This window comes from Myotis myotis, unplaced genomic scaffold (genome assembly GCF_014108235.1).
Source record: "Myotis myotis isolate mMyoMyo1 unplaced genomic scaffold, mMyoMyo1.p scaffold_m19_p_1, whole genome shotgun sequence".
Lineage (NCBI taxonomy): Eukaryota > Metazoa > Chordata > Mammalia > Chiroptera > Vespertilionidae > Myotis > Myotis myotis.
In genome coordinates, this window is record NW_023416313.1 from 204566733 (window position 1) to 204584011 (window position 17279).

A 17279-nucleotide genomic window follows, 5' to 3' on the forward strand; every position below is an offset into this window, starting at 1 on the left:
CTGAATTAGTGCATCATAAAAAAAGGTGCAGCCCAACCTGCTGATTTCTTAGAAAATGACAGGTTTTAATGTTTCCCATTCTCCATTCAGGATTTGTGTGCCAAGATCCTGCCCAGCGGGCATCAACCCGACCAATTTATCCCACCTTTGAGTCTTCCAGGCGAAACCCTTTCCAAAAATCTCAGGTAAGCAAATTCAGCACCAAGGAGCCCTGAGGAGGCTTCCTGGATATTGGCAGGCGATGTAAATGCGTGAGCCGAGGCTCCATGGGTATGAGGTCCCTCAGAGCAGAATTCGGGGATCATGCTGGACAGGAGGCAGTGACATTCATCTGTGGCTACTAGCTTATGCTTTCAAACAAGCTTACTGTCTGCTTTTTGTCTTTACTTTTCTTTTGGCTTCTTTTTCCATTATCTTTCCTTTTTTTCCTCCTCCTTTTAAAAATTGCCCTCTTTTTCCCCCTCAAATTGATATGCACACAAGTAAGGCACAGAAAGGGAGCCTACGAATTTCTGGTCATGACTGTGTCATGTTCTTTCTGATCCTCAGACTAGCTTCAGAAAGATGCTCAATTGAAATATCATCCTACAGTGATTCTCTTCAGAAGGATCCTCAGTGGAGCTGAGATGTTGGCTGAGGGTCAGGGAGATACAGTGCCTATGGAAACCCGTGCATGTCTGACACATCATTTGATCAAGCGTTGCTCCAGTCCTGCTGTTTTTATTCCAGTTAACCCATCAGCTAATCATTCTGTCTATTCATGCCATCATCCAAGCGGTCCCTGCCTGTGTAGCCCTGGCTAGTTTCCACTTGTTTTTTGTTTGTTTGTTTTTTATCTTTAATATTTCTTACCTAAAAGATCCACGTTCCTCCTTTCTTCCCATCTGGATTATCTCCCCTGCTCATTTCATATTATTTACTGTCTGTTGCATTGTTTTGCATTCATTGACTTGTTGCTTTTAAATCGTCCAGTACTGGTCTGCTGGATTGTAAGCTCTCTGAAGGCAGGAACAGCTTCTTCTCCCCCTCCTTCTCTTCTCTCTTCCCCCCCTCCACTGTACCCTCCATAAATCCCTTTCTCCTCCCTTCTCCTCCCACTCCTCTTCCTCCTCTTGCTAGTCTTACTTAGAGTAATGCTGTTTCTGTTTGCTGTGCTCATACAGGTAACTTTTCATTAGAACGGGGTTTGCAAACTCAAATGCCTACAGGGTCTAAGGCAGACAGTGGAAATGAGGAAATAGGGCCAGGTGTGATAGAAGTAAAAGTGATGTGTCTGCAGGAGACTGGAGGGTGCCTGCCTCCTATAAAAAGGAACACCTATTTTACTGTGTGCTCTAGCTGGTCGTTGCCATCTACGAGTGTGGGCCAAATGTTGTCAGATTTTCCTACTGTCAAAGGAATCAGAAATCTTATTTTAGAATATTGGCAACTAGTTCAATTAAAAAAAAGTACTTTATAGACCAAACATAACATGCCTTTGCACTGGATTCAGTCTGGGCTGCCTACCTGAGACCTCCTGCTGTAAAGAGTGTTGTGATATGGAACGGAGCGTGCTATATTTTAAGGGGTATTATCTTGGATTAGAAGTAAAACCAGATAACAGGGTTGTACTTGATCAGTACATCATCACAGATCAAAGGGTTTTCTTTAATTTTTAATAAGAAAAAGTAGAGGATTAACCTAAGTGTACTAGGAAAACTGAATTTAGGCAGTCACATTCCTTTGTAAATTGTTTTCTGCAGTGTCTGTGGCAAGAGCCACAGGCTTGTATAAAGGATTGTGAATGTTTATGTACAGCTTTAACAGAGTTTCTGCCAAGTTTCACTCTAAGGGCTGTATGTCAATCCTGGATGAATTGATCCTTTTCCTTAGTTTGTCTTTCAGCTTCTATTGGTGACTCTTTTTGCAAATCATAGAGAATTTATCACCATTTGTTTTGCTACCTGGTAGATAATGGCCGGACCTCATCCATAAGCAGCCCACAGGACATTTATTAAAGGCTAAAGAAACGATAGACTAGGGTATGTTTTGCACACTGTGTGAAACACATTTATCAGGATGGGGAGTTAACTTTATGACAGTAGGATTTGACTTCAGTGGTAAGAAGGCGAAACTGGAATAGATATACCATAGAGAAAGCAGTGTGAGAATATTGTTCTTGTTTTCCGGGCACAGAGTGTAGGTCTCTTGCTTTTGGTTTTTGAATGGAGATCATCTTTTTGTTTTTTATATCATAGACTAGGAGTTGGAAAATATAGGCATGTTAGGAGAAGATAAGGCTTTATTCCATTTTTCTGTCTTTTATAGTATCCAGTATCTGCACAATTTCAATCACCAAACACTAAACAGGTAAGTTCTGGATCATTTGGAGACTTCATTCAAATTTTTATCTCCATTTGCCAAGTGGAAAGCCTCTTAGCTTTACTCTTTCATAGTACATATTTTATGCTTCTACTCTTTGAACAGTTTAATAACATAAAATAGAATATGTGAAAATGAATGCACAGAGGTCTTTTGGATATAGAATTTAAGAGTAGAGGTTGCAGGAATGTATGAATCCTCTTTTCCTGATAGTGATTATGCTCTGATGGAGGCAGTTGAATTTAAATGATGAACAGTGTGTAGAGGCATATCTGTCACTTTAACCAAACTCTTCCAGAAAGGAAATACCATAGTTCACAAATAACCTTTCTTTTGTTCAGTCATCTTATGAAATATACTACAGGCCCAGTGCAAGAAATTTGTGCACAGGTAGGGTCCCTAGGCCTGGCTGGTGATCAGAACTGATCGGGGCCTTCTGGCTGCCAGCTGGGTCCTCCCTTCCCCAGTTGCCGGCTGCTGACTGCTGGCCAGGGCTTTCTTTCACTCTGCTCTGCCCCCTGGTGGTCATTGAACATCATAGCAAGCGATTAAACTCCCGGTCGAACTCCTGAGTGGACAATTTGCATATTAAGCTTTTAGATAGATAGATAGATTGTTGTCAGTAGGTTAATATTGGAAACGATTTCACATTGAATATTGGGCTATATTTGAGTTTCTCAACAGTTATTTATTATATGGTGTGACTTGCAGTTTTATGACTCTTAGAAACTCTGCCATAATTAATGTCTCAGATGCTACCTTTAAAATATGACAAAATATTTTATCTCCATCTCTTAATGATCAGCAGGTGCCCTCTCATTTTTTTTGTTAGCAATAATTGAGAATAACTGTCTTTTTTTCCATGAAGATTTTTTAAAACAGCTTTTTGAAATGCTAGGGTAGCAGTCAGGGCATTGCTCCTGCTGTTCAAAGCTTTGATATGAGTGGTATAGACATTTCATACATAAGTGTGTCACTTGCAACTATTAGTTCTTTAGCAGAATGCTCCAGTATATTTATTTTGTCATTTGTACTGTCTGATGTAGTAAAGCTCAGAGGCTTGAATTGTAAATTTATTAAGCTACTGTTTTGTTAACTTGATTTACATGAATCTAAGAAGTGAAAAAAACACACAAACTTACTGGTTGTTTAGTATTTGGAAACTGGTTATTGTGGTTCGGTAATACGAGTTTTGGTGTTTATTTGGTAGAATTCAAAACTGTAATATTTAGAGTTTTGCATTTAGCAAGTACCTAAGTGCTCGCTACTCTCCATGGCAAGCAACCATCCTCCCCACCCCCCACCCCAATCCATGGCTGTTGACTTCAGAGAGCCTACATTCTACATATCCCTCCAACTAGTCTACTTAAGGAGAACATTAAAGTATTGTTCCAGAGCCTTCTGAATTTGCCTCCAAAGAAGTGCCTCTGATGCGTAATTCTAACCTTAATTTCTCTTTACCCGTTTTAACCAAAGTACATCTACTCCACTGCTGGCAGTGCCATAGGTTGCAGTAGCCTGTGAATGAGCAAGACCTCTCCCTAGTCATGTCTTTGAACACTGCTACTGTGACACAGAGCCTCCGTGGTTTTATCAGCCAACTTTATACGTGTGGGATTCTTTGACTCACCGTTCTTTGCCGTGTTCTGCTTTGTCACTGTCTGTTAATGAGGCACTTTCAACTCCACAGAAGTTTAGTAAAAACTCAGTAAAAAAAAAAAAAAAAAAAATTATCTGCTCCGGCCATTTAGACTCTGTCAGGTGTTCTTTGTCTGTTGATAGCAGGTTGTGGAGTCATACGTAGTTCTTTGCCTGTTGGCTGTCTGACTATTCCTTAACTGTTAGATCTTGGGCGAGTTCCCTTAAGTCTCTGAGGCTCACTCCCCACATTTGTCAAATGAGAATAATAATACATACATGGAGTTATGGGTGAGAAAGAAATGATAAAATAAAGGCAAAATATTTAGGATAGCTCTGGACACATAGTTTACCTTCATAAGATTTAGTCTCCTTCACACTTTTGAATCCTATTGATTTTTCTTCTACCCATTCCACGATATCTGGTGGGGTTTTTTTTAAAAAAATATATTCATTTAGCTATAGTTATATTTTTTCACATTTGCTGTTATCCACAAATGCAAATAAGTGATTTTATTATTTATTTATTGATCAGTCCTCCCAGGCATTAATGAAGATTCTAAATAATGCCTAAGACCCATTTTGGAAATCACTTCCTTACTTGGTTCACTGCTATTTATCTTATCCTACAGTTTCGTCTTTTAACTTTTTCAGTTTTTGTTGTTGTATTTTAATCATTGTATCATGACATTAAGCCCTAATTGGAAATATAATTTTGAACAAAAATTTTGTGGAATTTTTACAAATGCCTCTGTAAAATCCAAAGGTATTAAATCTATTTGCTATATTCCCCTTTTTTTTTGTAACTTTGTCCTAAAAAATAAAAAAATTAAAGCATGTTTTAATATAAAGCAGTCTGCATGCTTCTATAGTTCATGAACCCATTAAACTGAATGCTTATGGATTTTTTCTTTAATACTTGTCCCATTATTTTACTGGGGACTCAAGTTAGACTTATCAGGCAGTGATCACCAGGGGCATCCTATATAATCAAAGAGTAATATGCAAATTAACTGTCACTCTGTGACAAAGATGGCCATGCCCATAGCGGCTGGGGCAGGACGCTGGCAGCGTCACCCTGGCAACGTGAGCCCAGCAGGCATTGCTTTGGCAACCCGCTGGCAGACAGCACCCAGCAGGGCCTGCTTGTGGGTTGCCATGGGGACCCTCGAGCAGGAAAGCGTGGCCTGCAGGCAGCACCCAGCAGGCAAGCGCGGCCCGCAAGCAGCACCCTGCCCTGGCCGCAGCTCAAGGGAGAGAACAACAAGTAGGCGAGGCCAGGAGCCTGAGAGATCAATACAGAGGGGTGCCTGCTTCAAGCCTCCGACGTGGCTGGGGGCAGGTCGCCAACGGGGACACACACACTCACACACACCCAAACACACACTCACACACACACACACACACGGGGCGCCTTCTCCAAGCCTCTGCTGCCAGACTGTGGCCGTCAGTAGGACATCCACTGAGGGCTCCCAGACTGTGAGAGGGGCAGGCTGGGCTGAGGGACCCCCACCCCCCAGTGCACGAATTTCATGCACTGGGCCTCTAGTACTTATATAATTTTGAAGATTGGTACCTTACTTGTTTTTTCTAATTCTGTGGTACCTCCTCAGTTCTTCATGATTTTTCAAACATAATTATAAGTGGGTTTGGTAAGTTTTTTGTTTGTTTTTAAAGCCAGTTCCTTTAATAAGAAGATGCATGTCTCTCAGACTTGCAGACTTACATTTATTCCCAGTTTCCAGATGTTGCATATCTCTTTTTTTATTGTAACACAAGCCTACTTACTTTTTTTCCCTCCCTAATATTAAAGTATGCTTCTGGTTGTCATTACATTTAAAGCTCTTCTATTAGCCATTTTTTGGGGGGGGATCTATTTCCCCCTAGATTTATTTGCATTTATCCCTTTTTGTTCATTTTCTTTAATTTGATAGAATTAATTCATGTTGCTTTTAAACTTGATTTTACCTTTTATTTTCTAGAGGCAAGACACATCACAAAATAAATTGAACTATTTCTAGTTCATTTGTTTTTAACACAGAATTCTAAACTTGGTAGAACAGCATCCGACACATTTATTCTTTGCATGTGTTCTCTGTCAAACAGATTTTATTTTTGTCCCTCAATTGTGATGTCTTTTAGAATACCGCACCTTTTTTCATATTCAGTGTTTTGTCCAGTTCTTCTCATTATAGGTGGTACTTGCCATCTTTCTTTAGGCTGAGAATTTTCTGATTCAATATCTGTTTCTTACTGCTTTTAATGGGACAGGTGGTTTTTTGTCTCAGGAATTTCCCATTCTCAGTTAGTTCTTCCCCAGTAATAAAGGTTAGGTGTGTAAAGGTTTCTTCTCTGGGTATATTTTGCAATCATAAGTTGTACTAATAACATCTTTGATACATGTTGCATGGCAGAATTCTTACCAAGACAGTATTTGGCAGTTTAAGGTCTATCTGAGCACCCAGTAGTTTAAATTATGTGTCATCTAGCCAGAGACAGTGGTTCTCCGCAAGTTCAGAGTGCTTTCTTTCCTGCGTGCATTCAGTCCCTCCATTGGAATATGTGGCTTTAGTCTGTCTACCACCCAGCAAAGGTAGCTGAGCTGATATGCCCAAAGCCAAAACTACCGAATGGCTTGCATTTGGACTGTTTTGCTCTTGTTTGTGACAGTTCCTGGTGGTCTTTCTAATTGGTCAGTTCCCTTTTTTTTTTTTTTTTTAACTTTGCTTTTAATCTCCAGGTATGTTTCCTTGGCATTCTTCTTCCCGCTCCCCCCTCCTCCTTTTCTTTCACCTCCTCCTCCAGTCTCCCCTTTTCTCACTGCCGTGTCTCTCACCTGTGTCTATAATTTAGGTCACATTCCTTAGTAGTTCACTTCATTAACAAATATTGGTATGATTTAACCAATGGTCTGGGATAGTAATGCATTGTTGTTTATGTGTAAGTACATTTCTCTATAAACCAGTACAGTAGATATTATGTTGATTTTAAAAATTCTCTCTAATCTCAAATGTTTTGGAAAACTGGAGATTGGCAAATTACTTTTGACTTTCTAGTAGCTTCCCCAAAGACACTGGAAACCTGGGTGGAGTTTTAGAGAAGCATTTGAGATACCTAGACTTTAGTAGCTACAATCTTTCACTCTTCTCTTTCTCTAAGACTTTTTAATAGTTTAGATGAAAATAAATAAGGTCTCTTGGAGTATTTTTGACATCTGTTTGCAGCCTGGTAATATTTGCGGCAATAAAAGAGTAAAGCTGTCAGCTTTGTGGGAGTTAACAACTGGGACATTCATTTAACAAGCACCATTATCCCTCAGACCCTTTCTCTTTCAAACCTCACAAATACCCCAGCCAGGAGCACCTGCCTGAATTTCCATGTGTCCCGCCCAGAGAGCCCACAAAAATGCTCGCAGTAGCCAGAGTTACAGTTGTGAGCTGTGAGTAGCAAGAGAGCGGTTGTGAATGTGTATGGGAGACAACTCTTCGAAAGTGGCAGCGAAGGATAAGAGTTTTGTGGTGCTTAGTCACTGTTGATGGGAACAGGTTTAGATTTGTAGAGAAAAGCTGCAGGATCATTATAGTCCCAGCCTCCAGAAGCCAGGAATATAGTTCTATTAGTTCCACAGAGGTACAAATTAGGTCCTAGAGCCCTGGCTGGTTAGAGCCTCATATCTATATGCCAAGGTTGCGGGTTCGATCCCCAGTCAGGGTACATTCGAGAATCAACCAATGAATGCATCAATAAGTGGAACAGCAAATCAATATGTCTTTCTCGCTTTCTCTCTCTACCCCTCTCTCTTTCTTCCATACGTCTTCCTCTCTCTCTCTAAAAATCAGTAAATAAAAAAATAAGAAAATTATTTTTTAAAAAAAAGAAAATTAGGTCCTAGAAAAGCAAATAAATATATATATGAGCAACGAAAACAAAAATTGGAGGTGCTCATTAGATGTTATTCAATAGTGGTTTGATCCATGTTCTTAATAAATAAGATCCTGTGTTTTTTAAAACTATCCTAGTTAAGTAATAACTATTTCTTAAAATATTTTTATTAACCTTTTAATATAGATGTTACTTTATCAACACTTTTAAATAACATCCTTTCTAGTCTAAAATTCTTCATCTTTATGACATCATTTAAATGTGCTTGCTTCATATTCTCTTCTTCATAATTTCAGAGGACTTTCAGGTACTCTTAAATAGTGTGAGGTGATGAGGTAACTTGATTTTGCAGGAGTCAATGCCTGTGGCTTTCTGATCAGAGTCATGCTGTACATGTGAAGTAGATGAGTATGTTTACATTTAGTATGGGAAAATGAGAAAAGTCCTGAAAGCATCCGTTAATAGTTTGGCTTTTCCAAATTATTCACTAAATGAGCATTCACACTTTAGCGATGTTTTCTAAGATTACATCATTTATATTGATTCCCTTTCTAAACCTTTAAACTTTCCCCTTGATTCCCCTCTTATCCCAACACGTAGTATTTACTGTATACCCAGAGCTTCGAAGAGAATTAAAATGTTTCCCAAACTCTTCTGTAAAGTTTTATTCTAACTATGATTGATCTGTGTATCAGCACATTCATTCATTTATTTATTTGTTCAACAAATATTTATTTACGTTCTTCTCTGTGCTGAGTACCACAGGCAAAGCTAAACAGATAAAGTCCCTGCCTTCACATGTTGCTTATATCTGCTAATTTCATGGTTTTTCCTTTATATAGATATCTCATCATGGAGTTAATTACCTGTCAGAAAATCTGTTTTGTCTTTTTATTTTATTTAAAAAATTTTGTTTTAAATTTATTTTTACTGATTTCAGAAGAGAGGAAGGGAGAAGGATAGAGAGATAGAAACATCAATGATGAGAAAGAATCACTGATCGGCTGCCTCCTGCACGCCCCCTACTGGGGATCAAGCCCACAACCCAGGCATGTGCCCTGGCCCGGAATCCAACCTGGGACCTTTCAGTCCGCAGGCTGACACTCTATCCACTGAGCCAAACCGGCTAGGGCAGAAAAGCAGTTTTTTTTATAACTCCCATACTAGTTTTGAAGATTAGTATATATCAGTCTCCCTTGTATCCAAAGGTAAAACCATTCATGTTTTTTTGCATACAGGGATGTATTAGTCAGCTTGGACTGCTATAACAAAATAATCATAGACTGTGGCTTAAACCACAGAAATGTATTTCTCACAGCTTTGGAGGCTAAAAAGTGCAAGATCAAGGTTCTGACAAGGCAGGTTTTATTCTGAGGCCTCTTCTCTTGGCCTGTAGGTGGCTAACATCTCACTGTGTGAGATTACCTCTTTCATGTGTATGCTTTGTGGGAGGAGGAGGTAGAGAGAAAGCTTTCTGGTGTCTCTTAAGGGCACTAATTCCATCAGACCAGACCTCACCATCCTGACCTCAACTGACCCTCATTCCCCAAAGCCCCACCTCTAAATACCATCACATTGGGGATTAGGGCTTCAACATATGAATTTGAAGGAACACAAAATTCAGTCCATAACAGTTAGTGTTGCTAAAAAGGTCGAAAATTAGTTACCAAAATGCCTTTCCATAGATAGTCTGTGCAAAGAGAAAAATAAATGCAGGAATAGCTTCTGACAGATGGGCTTCTTCTCTCTGGACAAAGTTACTTCTAGGAATTCAGAAAGTCAATTTATACCCACATTTCTTGAATTATTTCATATTTTCCCTACTTGGCAGATTTGTCTTATTTTGTGTCTTTTCATCTGTTTCAATAATAATCTATTCTCATGCTTTATACCATCTGACTTATCATTTTATATTTTTCTGTTCACTTAACATCAAAGTCACTTAAAACTTTTGTTCTCAGATGACATTCCTAATCATCATTTAGAAAGGGAAACAATACAGATCATTTTGGGGGGTCTGTGGTGAACATGGCACATTTACTTGCTTTTGCAGAGTGCCCAGGGCACGTGGCCATGACTCAGGTCTCTTAAAGTCCAGCAACCTGAGTATTTCTCAAGTTGTACTCTTTCGGTCGTAGTTCTTTTATGTGTCACTCATGACTCTCATCTCATTTTCCCCTTCAAGTTCTAAAACATCCCACACCCAACTTGTTCATCTGTGACAATAGCTCCTTGGTTTCCTGTCTTCTGTCTCGGTTCTAATTCTTCCTCCCAGTGCTGAAAAGAGTATAGTTACTGAAATAAATGCACACTTAATTTCATACTGAGGTTTTCCTCAGACTTTTTCCATATTCTTGAAAATATTAAGTGTATTCTAAACCAAGATTAGGAGTACTAGCTTAGAAAGACACATGCACATCCTTTTTTTTCTACTTAACTCTCTCAACTCATAGTAGTTTCCTACTCTTCTGTTTTCTCTTCTTGCCTTTGAGTTTACCAGCTTTCATCTCTTTCCCAGGGTTTCGAAAATGGGCTTTGGATTTGAGCTTACACATATTCGGAAAGATAATGATGTTGAGGAACTGAATAGAGGGAAATGCAGAAAGGTAAAATGTTTTTTTCGTTTGTTTTTGTTTTTCTTTTTAGCGTTCCCGTCCACTCTCTGCCAGTGATGCAGAGATGAAAAACCTTGTGGGCTCAGCCCGGGAGAAGGTGCCGGCAAAACTAGGTGGTTCTGTGCTTGGTCTGTCAATGGAGGAGGTGAGATAACTCTGTTTCAGGCTTTTGTGGTTCAGAGAACATTAGTGAGTTACTCATAATATTCATGACCAGCTCCTATCTTATATTGACAAATATAAGATTCAAGATGGGGGAAATTTTTCCCCCCAGAAAACAGCATCTTAAATGTAATTAATTTCTCCCTCATGCTTCTTTCATATTCTTGGATCATAACTCTTCTATAACCACATGAATTCCAGTTTTCAAAATAGATAGTAATTTTATTTTATTTTCCTCTATGTAGATCAGAGTTTTACGGAGGGTGAAGGAAGAGAATGATCGGAGAGGTGGATTTATTCGGATATTCCCTACATCAGAGACATGGGAAATATACGGGTGAGGTGACTGCCTTTTTTTTTTTTTTAATCTATACCTTACGTCCACACAATTGGATTAATTGTGACATGGTGTCATTATTGCTCCCCACATGGTGCTTTTCTTATTTTGCTTGTTTATTTATTTACTAGGACCCGGTGCACAAAAATTTGTGCATTCGGGGGGGTCCCTCAGCCCAGCCGATGCCCTCTTGCAGTCTGGGACCCCTTGGAGGATGTCCACCTGCTGGCTTAGGCCCGCTCCCTGGGGGGATCGGGCCCAAGCTGGCAGTCAGACATCCCTCTGGCAGCCCGGCAGTCCTTGGGGGATGTCCACTTACCAGCAGGGAGCAGACCTAAGCTGCAGTTGGACATCCTTAGTGCTGCTGAGGAGGCAGGAGAGGCTCCTGCCACCACCACTGTGCTGGCAGCCATCAGCCTGGCTTGTGGCTGAGCAGAGCTCCCCCTGTGGGAGCACACTGACCACCAGGGGACAGCTCCTGCATTGAGCATCTGCCCCCGTGGTGGTCAGTGTGTGTCATAGTGACCAGTCATTTCCAGTTGTTCTGCTGTTAGGGTCAATTTGCATATTACCCTTTTATTATATAGGATAGAGGCCTGGTGCACGGGTGGGGGCCAGCTGGTTTGCCCTGAAGGGTGTCCCGGATCAGGTTGGGGGTCCCGCTGGGGTGCCTGGCCAGCCTGGGTGAGGGGCTGATGGCTGTTTGCAGGCTAGCCACACCCCCTTTAGGGTGGGGGGTCCCCACTGGGGTGCCTGGCCAGTCTGGGTGAGGGGCTGAGGGCCGTTTTCAGGCTGGCCAAGCCCCCTGGCGACGGAAGCTCCCAGCTTCTCCTTTTTTTATTTTTTTTTATTCTGGGATTTATTTACCTTCTATAATTGAAACTTTGTAGCCTTGAGTGGAGCTCAGAGCCGGCCAGGGCAGGCGGGAAGCTTGGCTTCCTCCATCACCAGGGGCAACCCAAGGCTCCTGCTCGCTCCAGCTCTGTGGCCACAGCCAGCTGAAAGCAGGTATCTAGGGTTTGTTTATCTTCTATAATTGAAACTTTGTTGCCTTGAGTGGAGCTCAGAGCCGGCTGCGGCAGGCAGGAAGCTTGGCTTCCTCCATCACTGGGGCAACCAAGACTCCTGCTTGCCCCAACTCTGTGGCTGCTGGCTGCCATCTTGGTTGGGTTAATTTGCATATAGTTGCTCTGATTGGCTGGTGGGTGTGGCTTAAGGTATAGTGAAGGTACAGTCAATTTGCATGTTTGTCTTTTATTAGTGTAGATTGGTGTAGATATGACTATGAATATCACCAACCCAAGCACTAGAGCATTAACAATAATTAAATCTACCTATGCATTCCTCCTCCTCTTTTTTTTTTTTTTAAATCCCCTGCCTCTTTCCTAACTACCCTCCTAACTCAGGATTGGACACTCCTAGATTTTGTGCTTATCATTACCTTGATTTGGGAAAAAAAAATGTTTTCTCATCTATATGTGTGCCTAAGCAATATATTGTTTATTTTTAGTTATTGAGATCTGGTTACATGCAATAAAATGCATCCATTTTAAGTGTGCAGTTTGACAATCAGTTTTAACAAATATAAACACCAGTTGAACCACCGCCATCACCACAATCAAGATACAGAACATTTCTGTCTCTTCCAGAAGTCCCCTTCTGTCTCTTTTAATAGTCAGTCCCCCATTACCTCAAGTCTCAGACATCTACTGCTGTATGTCACTCTAGTTTTTCTAGAATTTCATATAAATGCAATCATATAGTATGTACTCTTTGGTGTCAGGATTCTTTTGTTTGGTGCAGTTTTTTGAGAGTTATTCATGTTGTTGTTTAAAGTAATAGTTATGTCATTATTGTTATGTACTGTTTCAGTATATGAATATACCACAATTTGTTTATCCATTGGGCTGTTGTGGAGCATTTGGGCTAGATCCAGTTTGGGGCTGTTATGGAGAAAGCTGCTATGACATTCATGTACAAGTCCCTGTATGGATGTATGATTATGTTTCTTTTGGATAAATACATAGGAATGGAATAGGTGGGTCATGTGATAAGGGATAAAGGGTAATAGTACCATTTTACCAGTATAAATGTATGAGCGTTCTACTTGTTCCCCATTCTTGGTAACACTTGTTATTGTCAGGCTTTTACTTTTAGGCATTCTAGTAGTAGTATATCTCTATGGTTTTAACTTGCTCTTCTATGGATAATGATATTGAGCATTCGTATTCTGTTGACCATTTGTGTATCTTATTTTTCTATTTTAAATTTAGGATTTTTATCTTTTTTTAATATATTTTTATTTCAGAGAGGAAGGGAGAGGGAGAGAGAGATAGAGGCATCAATGATCAATGATGACAGAGAGTCATTGATCAGCTGCCTCCTACACGCCCCTCATTGGGGATTGAGCCCGCAACCCGGGCATGTGTCCTTGACTGGAATCGAACCTGGGATCCTTCAGTTCCCAGGCCTATGCTCTATCCACTGAGCCAGACTAGCTAGGGCTGATTTGTATCTTTTTATTATGTGTTATGAAGGACTTTTGATACAAGCCCTTTCTCAGCTATTTATATTGTGAATATTTTCTTCAAGTCTGTGGCTAGCTTTTTCACTTTTGTAACAGTGGCTTTTTAAAAACAGAAATTTTAAATTTCAGTGAAGCCCAGTTGCTCAAATTTGTATTAATACATATTTATTGAGTATTAACCAAGTATTAATATTTGCCTGGTGCTTTGGATTATAAACCAAATATTATATGGGAACCCTGCTCTTTGAGAATTAACAGTAAGATTATGGAGAAATTGTGTGTACATCTGATAAAAATAGTTCAGATTTTTGTAGCTCTATGTAATTATAATGTACTTAAACACATCATTGTTTTTGCTCACTTTAATTATGAGGAAAGTAAGGCTCAGTAATGTGACTTGATTGTGATCTCACAGTGGGACCTGACACAGGGATTCTGACTCCAGATTTTACTTTTGTCCTGCTTCGTCATGCTGCTTTCCGAGAAGAACAACTTGATTCTCTGAGACAGTACAGTATATGACAGGTCCCTCTGATATACACTAAAGGCCAGGGTAGTTCAGACAAAGGCACCTCTGTAGACTTGGAACAGTCATATCAAGAAGGCTCCCTGCAGCAGGGTGGTCCGAACTACTTTTGGAGAATAGGTTCTGAACGTATCCAGACAGAGGCAAAAGGATCAGTGGGAGGTGTGGTGTGAGAGGACCGTAAGGAGACTTGCCTGGCTCTACTGCAAGATCCATGTTGGGGAACTGTGTGGACAAAGTGTGGTATAGATTGTCCAACATTTGAAAACTTGGAAGAGAACGTGTATGCTTCCAGCAGTAGGCATCAAGGAGCCATTGGAAGCTTTTGAGGAATTTCTTGATTGAAACAATCTTCCATCCACATTCTCATGTTTTTGCATCCCCCCTTTCCAGCTTCATTTGGCCTTTTCTCTCAGCTAGATACGATTTTTTTTGCTGGTGGCTTTGTTTTCATTTTCAGTTTTATTTTCTGAATTTAGTATATCACCTTTAGTAATCCAAGAAATCCTGCTTTTTCTTATTTTCTAAATAAGCCCTCTATTCCTTGTATTATATTTGCTGCGACTCTAGTATTTTATCATTTAACAAATATTTTTGTTGATTTCAGAGAGGAAGGGAGAGGGAGAGAGAGATAGAAACATCAGTGATAAGAGAGAATCAGTGATTGGCTGCCTCCTGCACAGCCCACTCTGGGGATCAAGTCTGCAACCCAGGCATGTGCCCTGACTGAGAATCGAACTGTGACCTCCTGGTTCATAGGTCGACACTCAACCACTGAGCCATGCCGGCTGGGCTATTTTATCATTTTAATTTGAGCAACTGCCTCCTCCTGTGCCACTTTACAAACAGTACATTAGTAACCTGCTACTTCTGTGCTTGATTCCTGGTTTTATTTCTATAGTTTCTATTTTCAATAAGCTTAAGAAATAACCACTTCTTTTCTTTGTCTTTCAGGTCCTACCTTGAACACAAAACCTCCATGAACTATATGCTGGCAACACGTCTCTTCCCAGACAGGTGGGGATTTGCTATTCTTATAAATTTGGTAGGACTAGATCACAAAACTAGGGAATAGAACATACAGTGAAAGAAAAACAGCTCTATAAAAGTCTTTATGTAAAAGCTTTGATAGAAAGGGCCTTGCAGAAAATACAACATAATAGCTCATTTTTCCAGAATTCATTCACTCTCAGCGCTTTGTAACATTTCCAGAGGCTAAGAATGTTAAACTAATCAAGCTGCCTTTATGTAGAGGGGAATATGTGCTTGTCTTCTAACAAATATGCCTTTTTGTTAATCTATTAACCAAATGACTAGCACTTTGGTGTTTTGGAATATAAAACAAATATTACATGGGATTAAAGCATAAAGATCTTTAAATTTTAAAGATCTTTTAATTTTAAAAGTTAAACCATAAAGATCTTTAAATAAACTTAACAGATGCCCTAAACTTAATTCTTTTTAAAGGAAGGCGCTTATTCAGTGCCTTTTTACTTTAGACACAATTTTTGCAGACATGATCATCTGTTTTTCCAGACCAGAAGAGATTAGAATGATCAGATTAGAAAAGGTGGAGGGGAGGTAATTCACAAAATAAATACACTGAGAATTGTAAGAAATGACAACTGATAACCTTAATACAAGGGGAAATAGGGGGAAATGATGGAAAACAGACATTGGAATTCAAACAGCATAGCAGTCAGAGACCGCTCAGTCCCACATATTTTTCTGGCCCCTGAGACATAGCTGCATTACAGTGCAGTTCAGTAATTGACTATGAAAATAAGGCACTTTAGTTATTTAGAGAAACCTATATTCAATTCAGGGTACATGTCCTTTATGCAGGACTCTTTTTTTTTTTTTTTAAATCCTAGCCCGAGGACATTTTCCCATTGATTTTTAGGGAGAGTGGGAGAGAGAGAAGCATCGATGTGAGAGAAACACATTGATTGGTTCGCAGGATTCTTAAACAAGATACCCAGATTTCAGCTGTTTCTTGCAATTTCATGATCTGTTATCAGGAAATATATGGGATTTACAATTTCTCTCTGTAACTTTATGGTTATTACCATTGATGAACTAATTACACTGTGCAACTTGTAATGAAAGAAATCTTCAGATTTACTTAGAAAACATAGAAGCCTGGTTTTTTTATGAGGCTCCCCGTCCTTAGAGTTCATATGTGTTACTTTTCACTACTTTGGTTTTTAGTGGATGAGTACTTTCAGTCTGAAGATTTAAGTCTTTCAACTGTAGGAAGTATATCTCTCATCCTGCCTTTTCTCTTCGTGTGGAAATTTGTTAGATGAATTTTGGATCTTTTGCTATTTCCTTCATAGTTCTTTACTTTTTTTCTCAGACTTTTGATCTCATTATCTCTTAGATTTAAATTCTGGGAGACTTCTTGAACTTTGTCTCCAAAAACTCTAAATAAATCTAAACTCCAACAACTTCAGCCTTACCTGTTTGGTTATTTAAGACCAGCACAGAAGAGGGTTGTTCAATTTATTTTTTTACTTTGGCAAGTATAATTTTAATATCAAAGAACTGTTTTTGCTTTCTGACGAGTTTTCATAGTTTATCGATGTGATATCTTTTCACATCTCTTTGACTTTTTTTTTTAAGAACAATTTATTGATTTTTAGAGAAAGAGTAAGGGAGAGGGAGAGGGAGAAAGAATCATTGATGGGAGAGTGCAACATCGATTGGTTCCCTCCTGCATGCCCCTTACTGGGGATCAAGCCCGCAAACGGCATGTGCCTTGACTGTGACTCTAACTGGCAACCTTCTGGTGCACAGGACTATGCCCAACCAATTGAGCCACACCAGCCAGGGCTCTTTAATATTCTTAATTAGTTCGTTTAGTGTTCTTTTCTGGGGTTTGGTGGGTTTTTTTTGTATTATATTTAATTCTTCTGGATTAGTTCTGTTTGTTTATGTCATTCTTTCTAGTTTGTACTGTTATATTTCCTCAAATACTAGTATTTGATGATCTTTGATTTCTAGTCATATCTATAAGTAATGGACTGTTTGCTTAGGATAGGCAGGCTATATGAGCTTCCTCACGGGTAGTATTGGTCTATTTCTGAACTGATGTGGACTCTGGGCTTGTGTCTAGGTCTTTCCATATTTGGGCTTCCCATGAGGGAGGAGGAGAGCAGAGCACCACAATAGCCAAAATTAGGAAACATTCTGCTAGGGGTAGCATGCAATAAAAAAATTTGAAATGTA

General features: G+C 39.7%; 1 protein-coding gene across 12 annotated transcripts in view; it reads left to right on the forward strand.

The window, feature by feature from the left end:
* Nucleotides 1-17279, forward strand: part of TTLL5 (tubulin tyrosine ligase like 5) — a 268899-nt gene that overhangs the window by 71296 nt on the left and 180324 nt on the right. For 9 of the 12 annotated variants that reach the window (XM_036313636.1, XM_036313619.1, XM_036313673.1 and 6 more), the window contains 5 exons: nucleotides 91-185; nucleotides 2308-2349; nucleotides 10528-10641; nucleotides 10904-10995; nucleotides 15003-15065. In XM_036313636.1, the coding sequence (XP_036169529.1) occupies nucleotides 91-185; nucleotides 2308-2349; nucleotides 10528-10641; nucleotides 10904-10995; nucleotides 15003-15065 (406 nt within the window). The remainder of the gene's footprint in view (nucleotides 1-90; nucleotides 186-2307; nucleotides 2350-10527; nucleotides 10642-10903; nucleotides 10996-15002; nucleotides 15066-17279) is intronic. The other 3 variants (XM_036313719.1, XM_036313645.1, XM_036313655.1) reach the window with 1 other exon arrangement.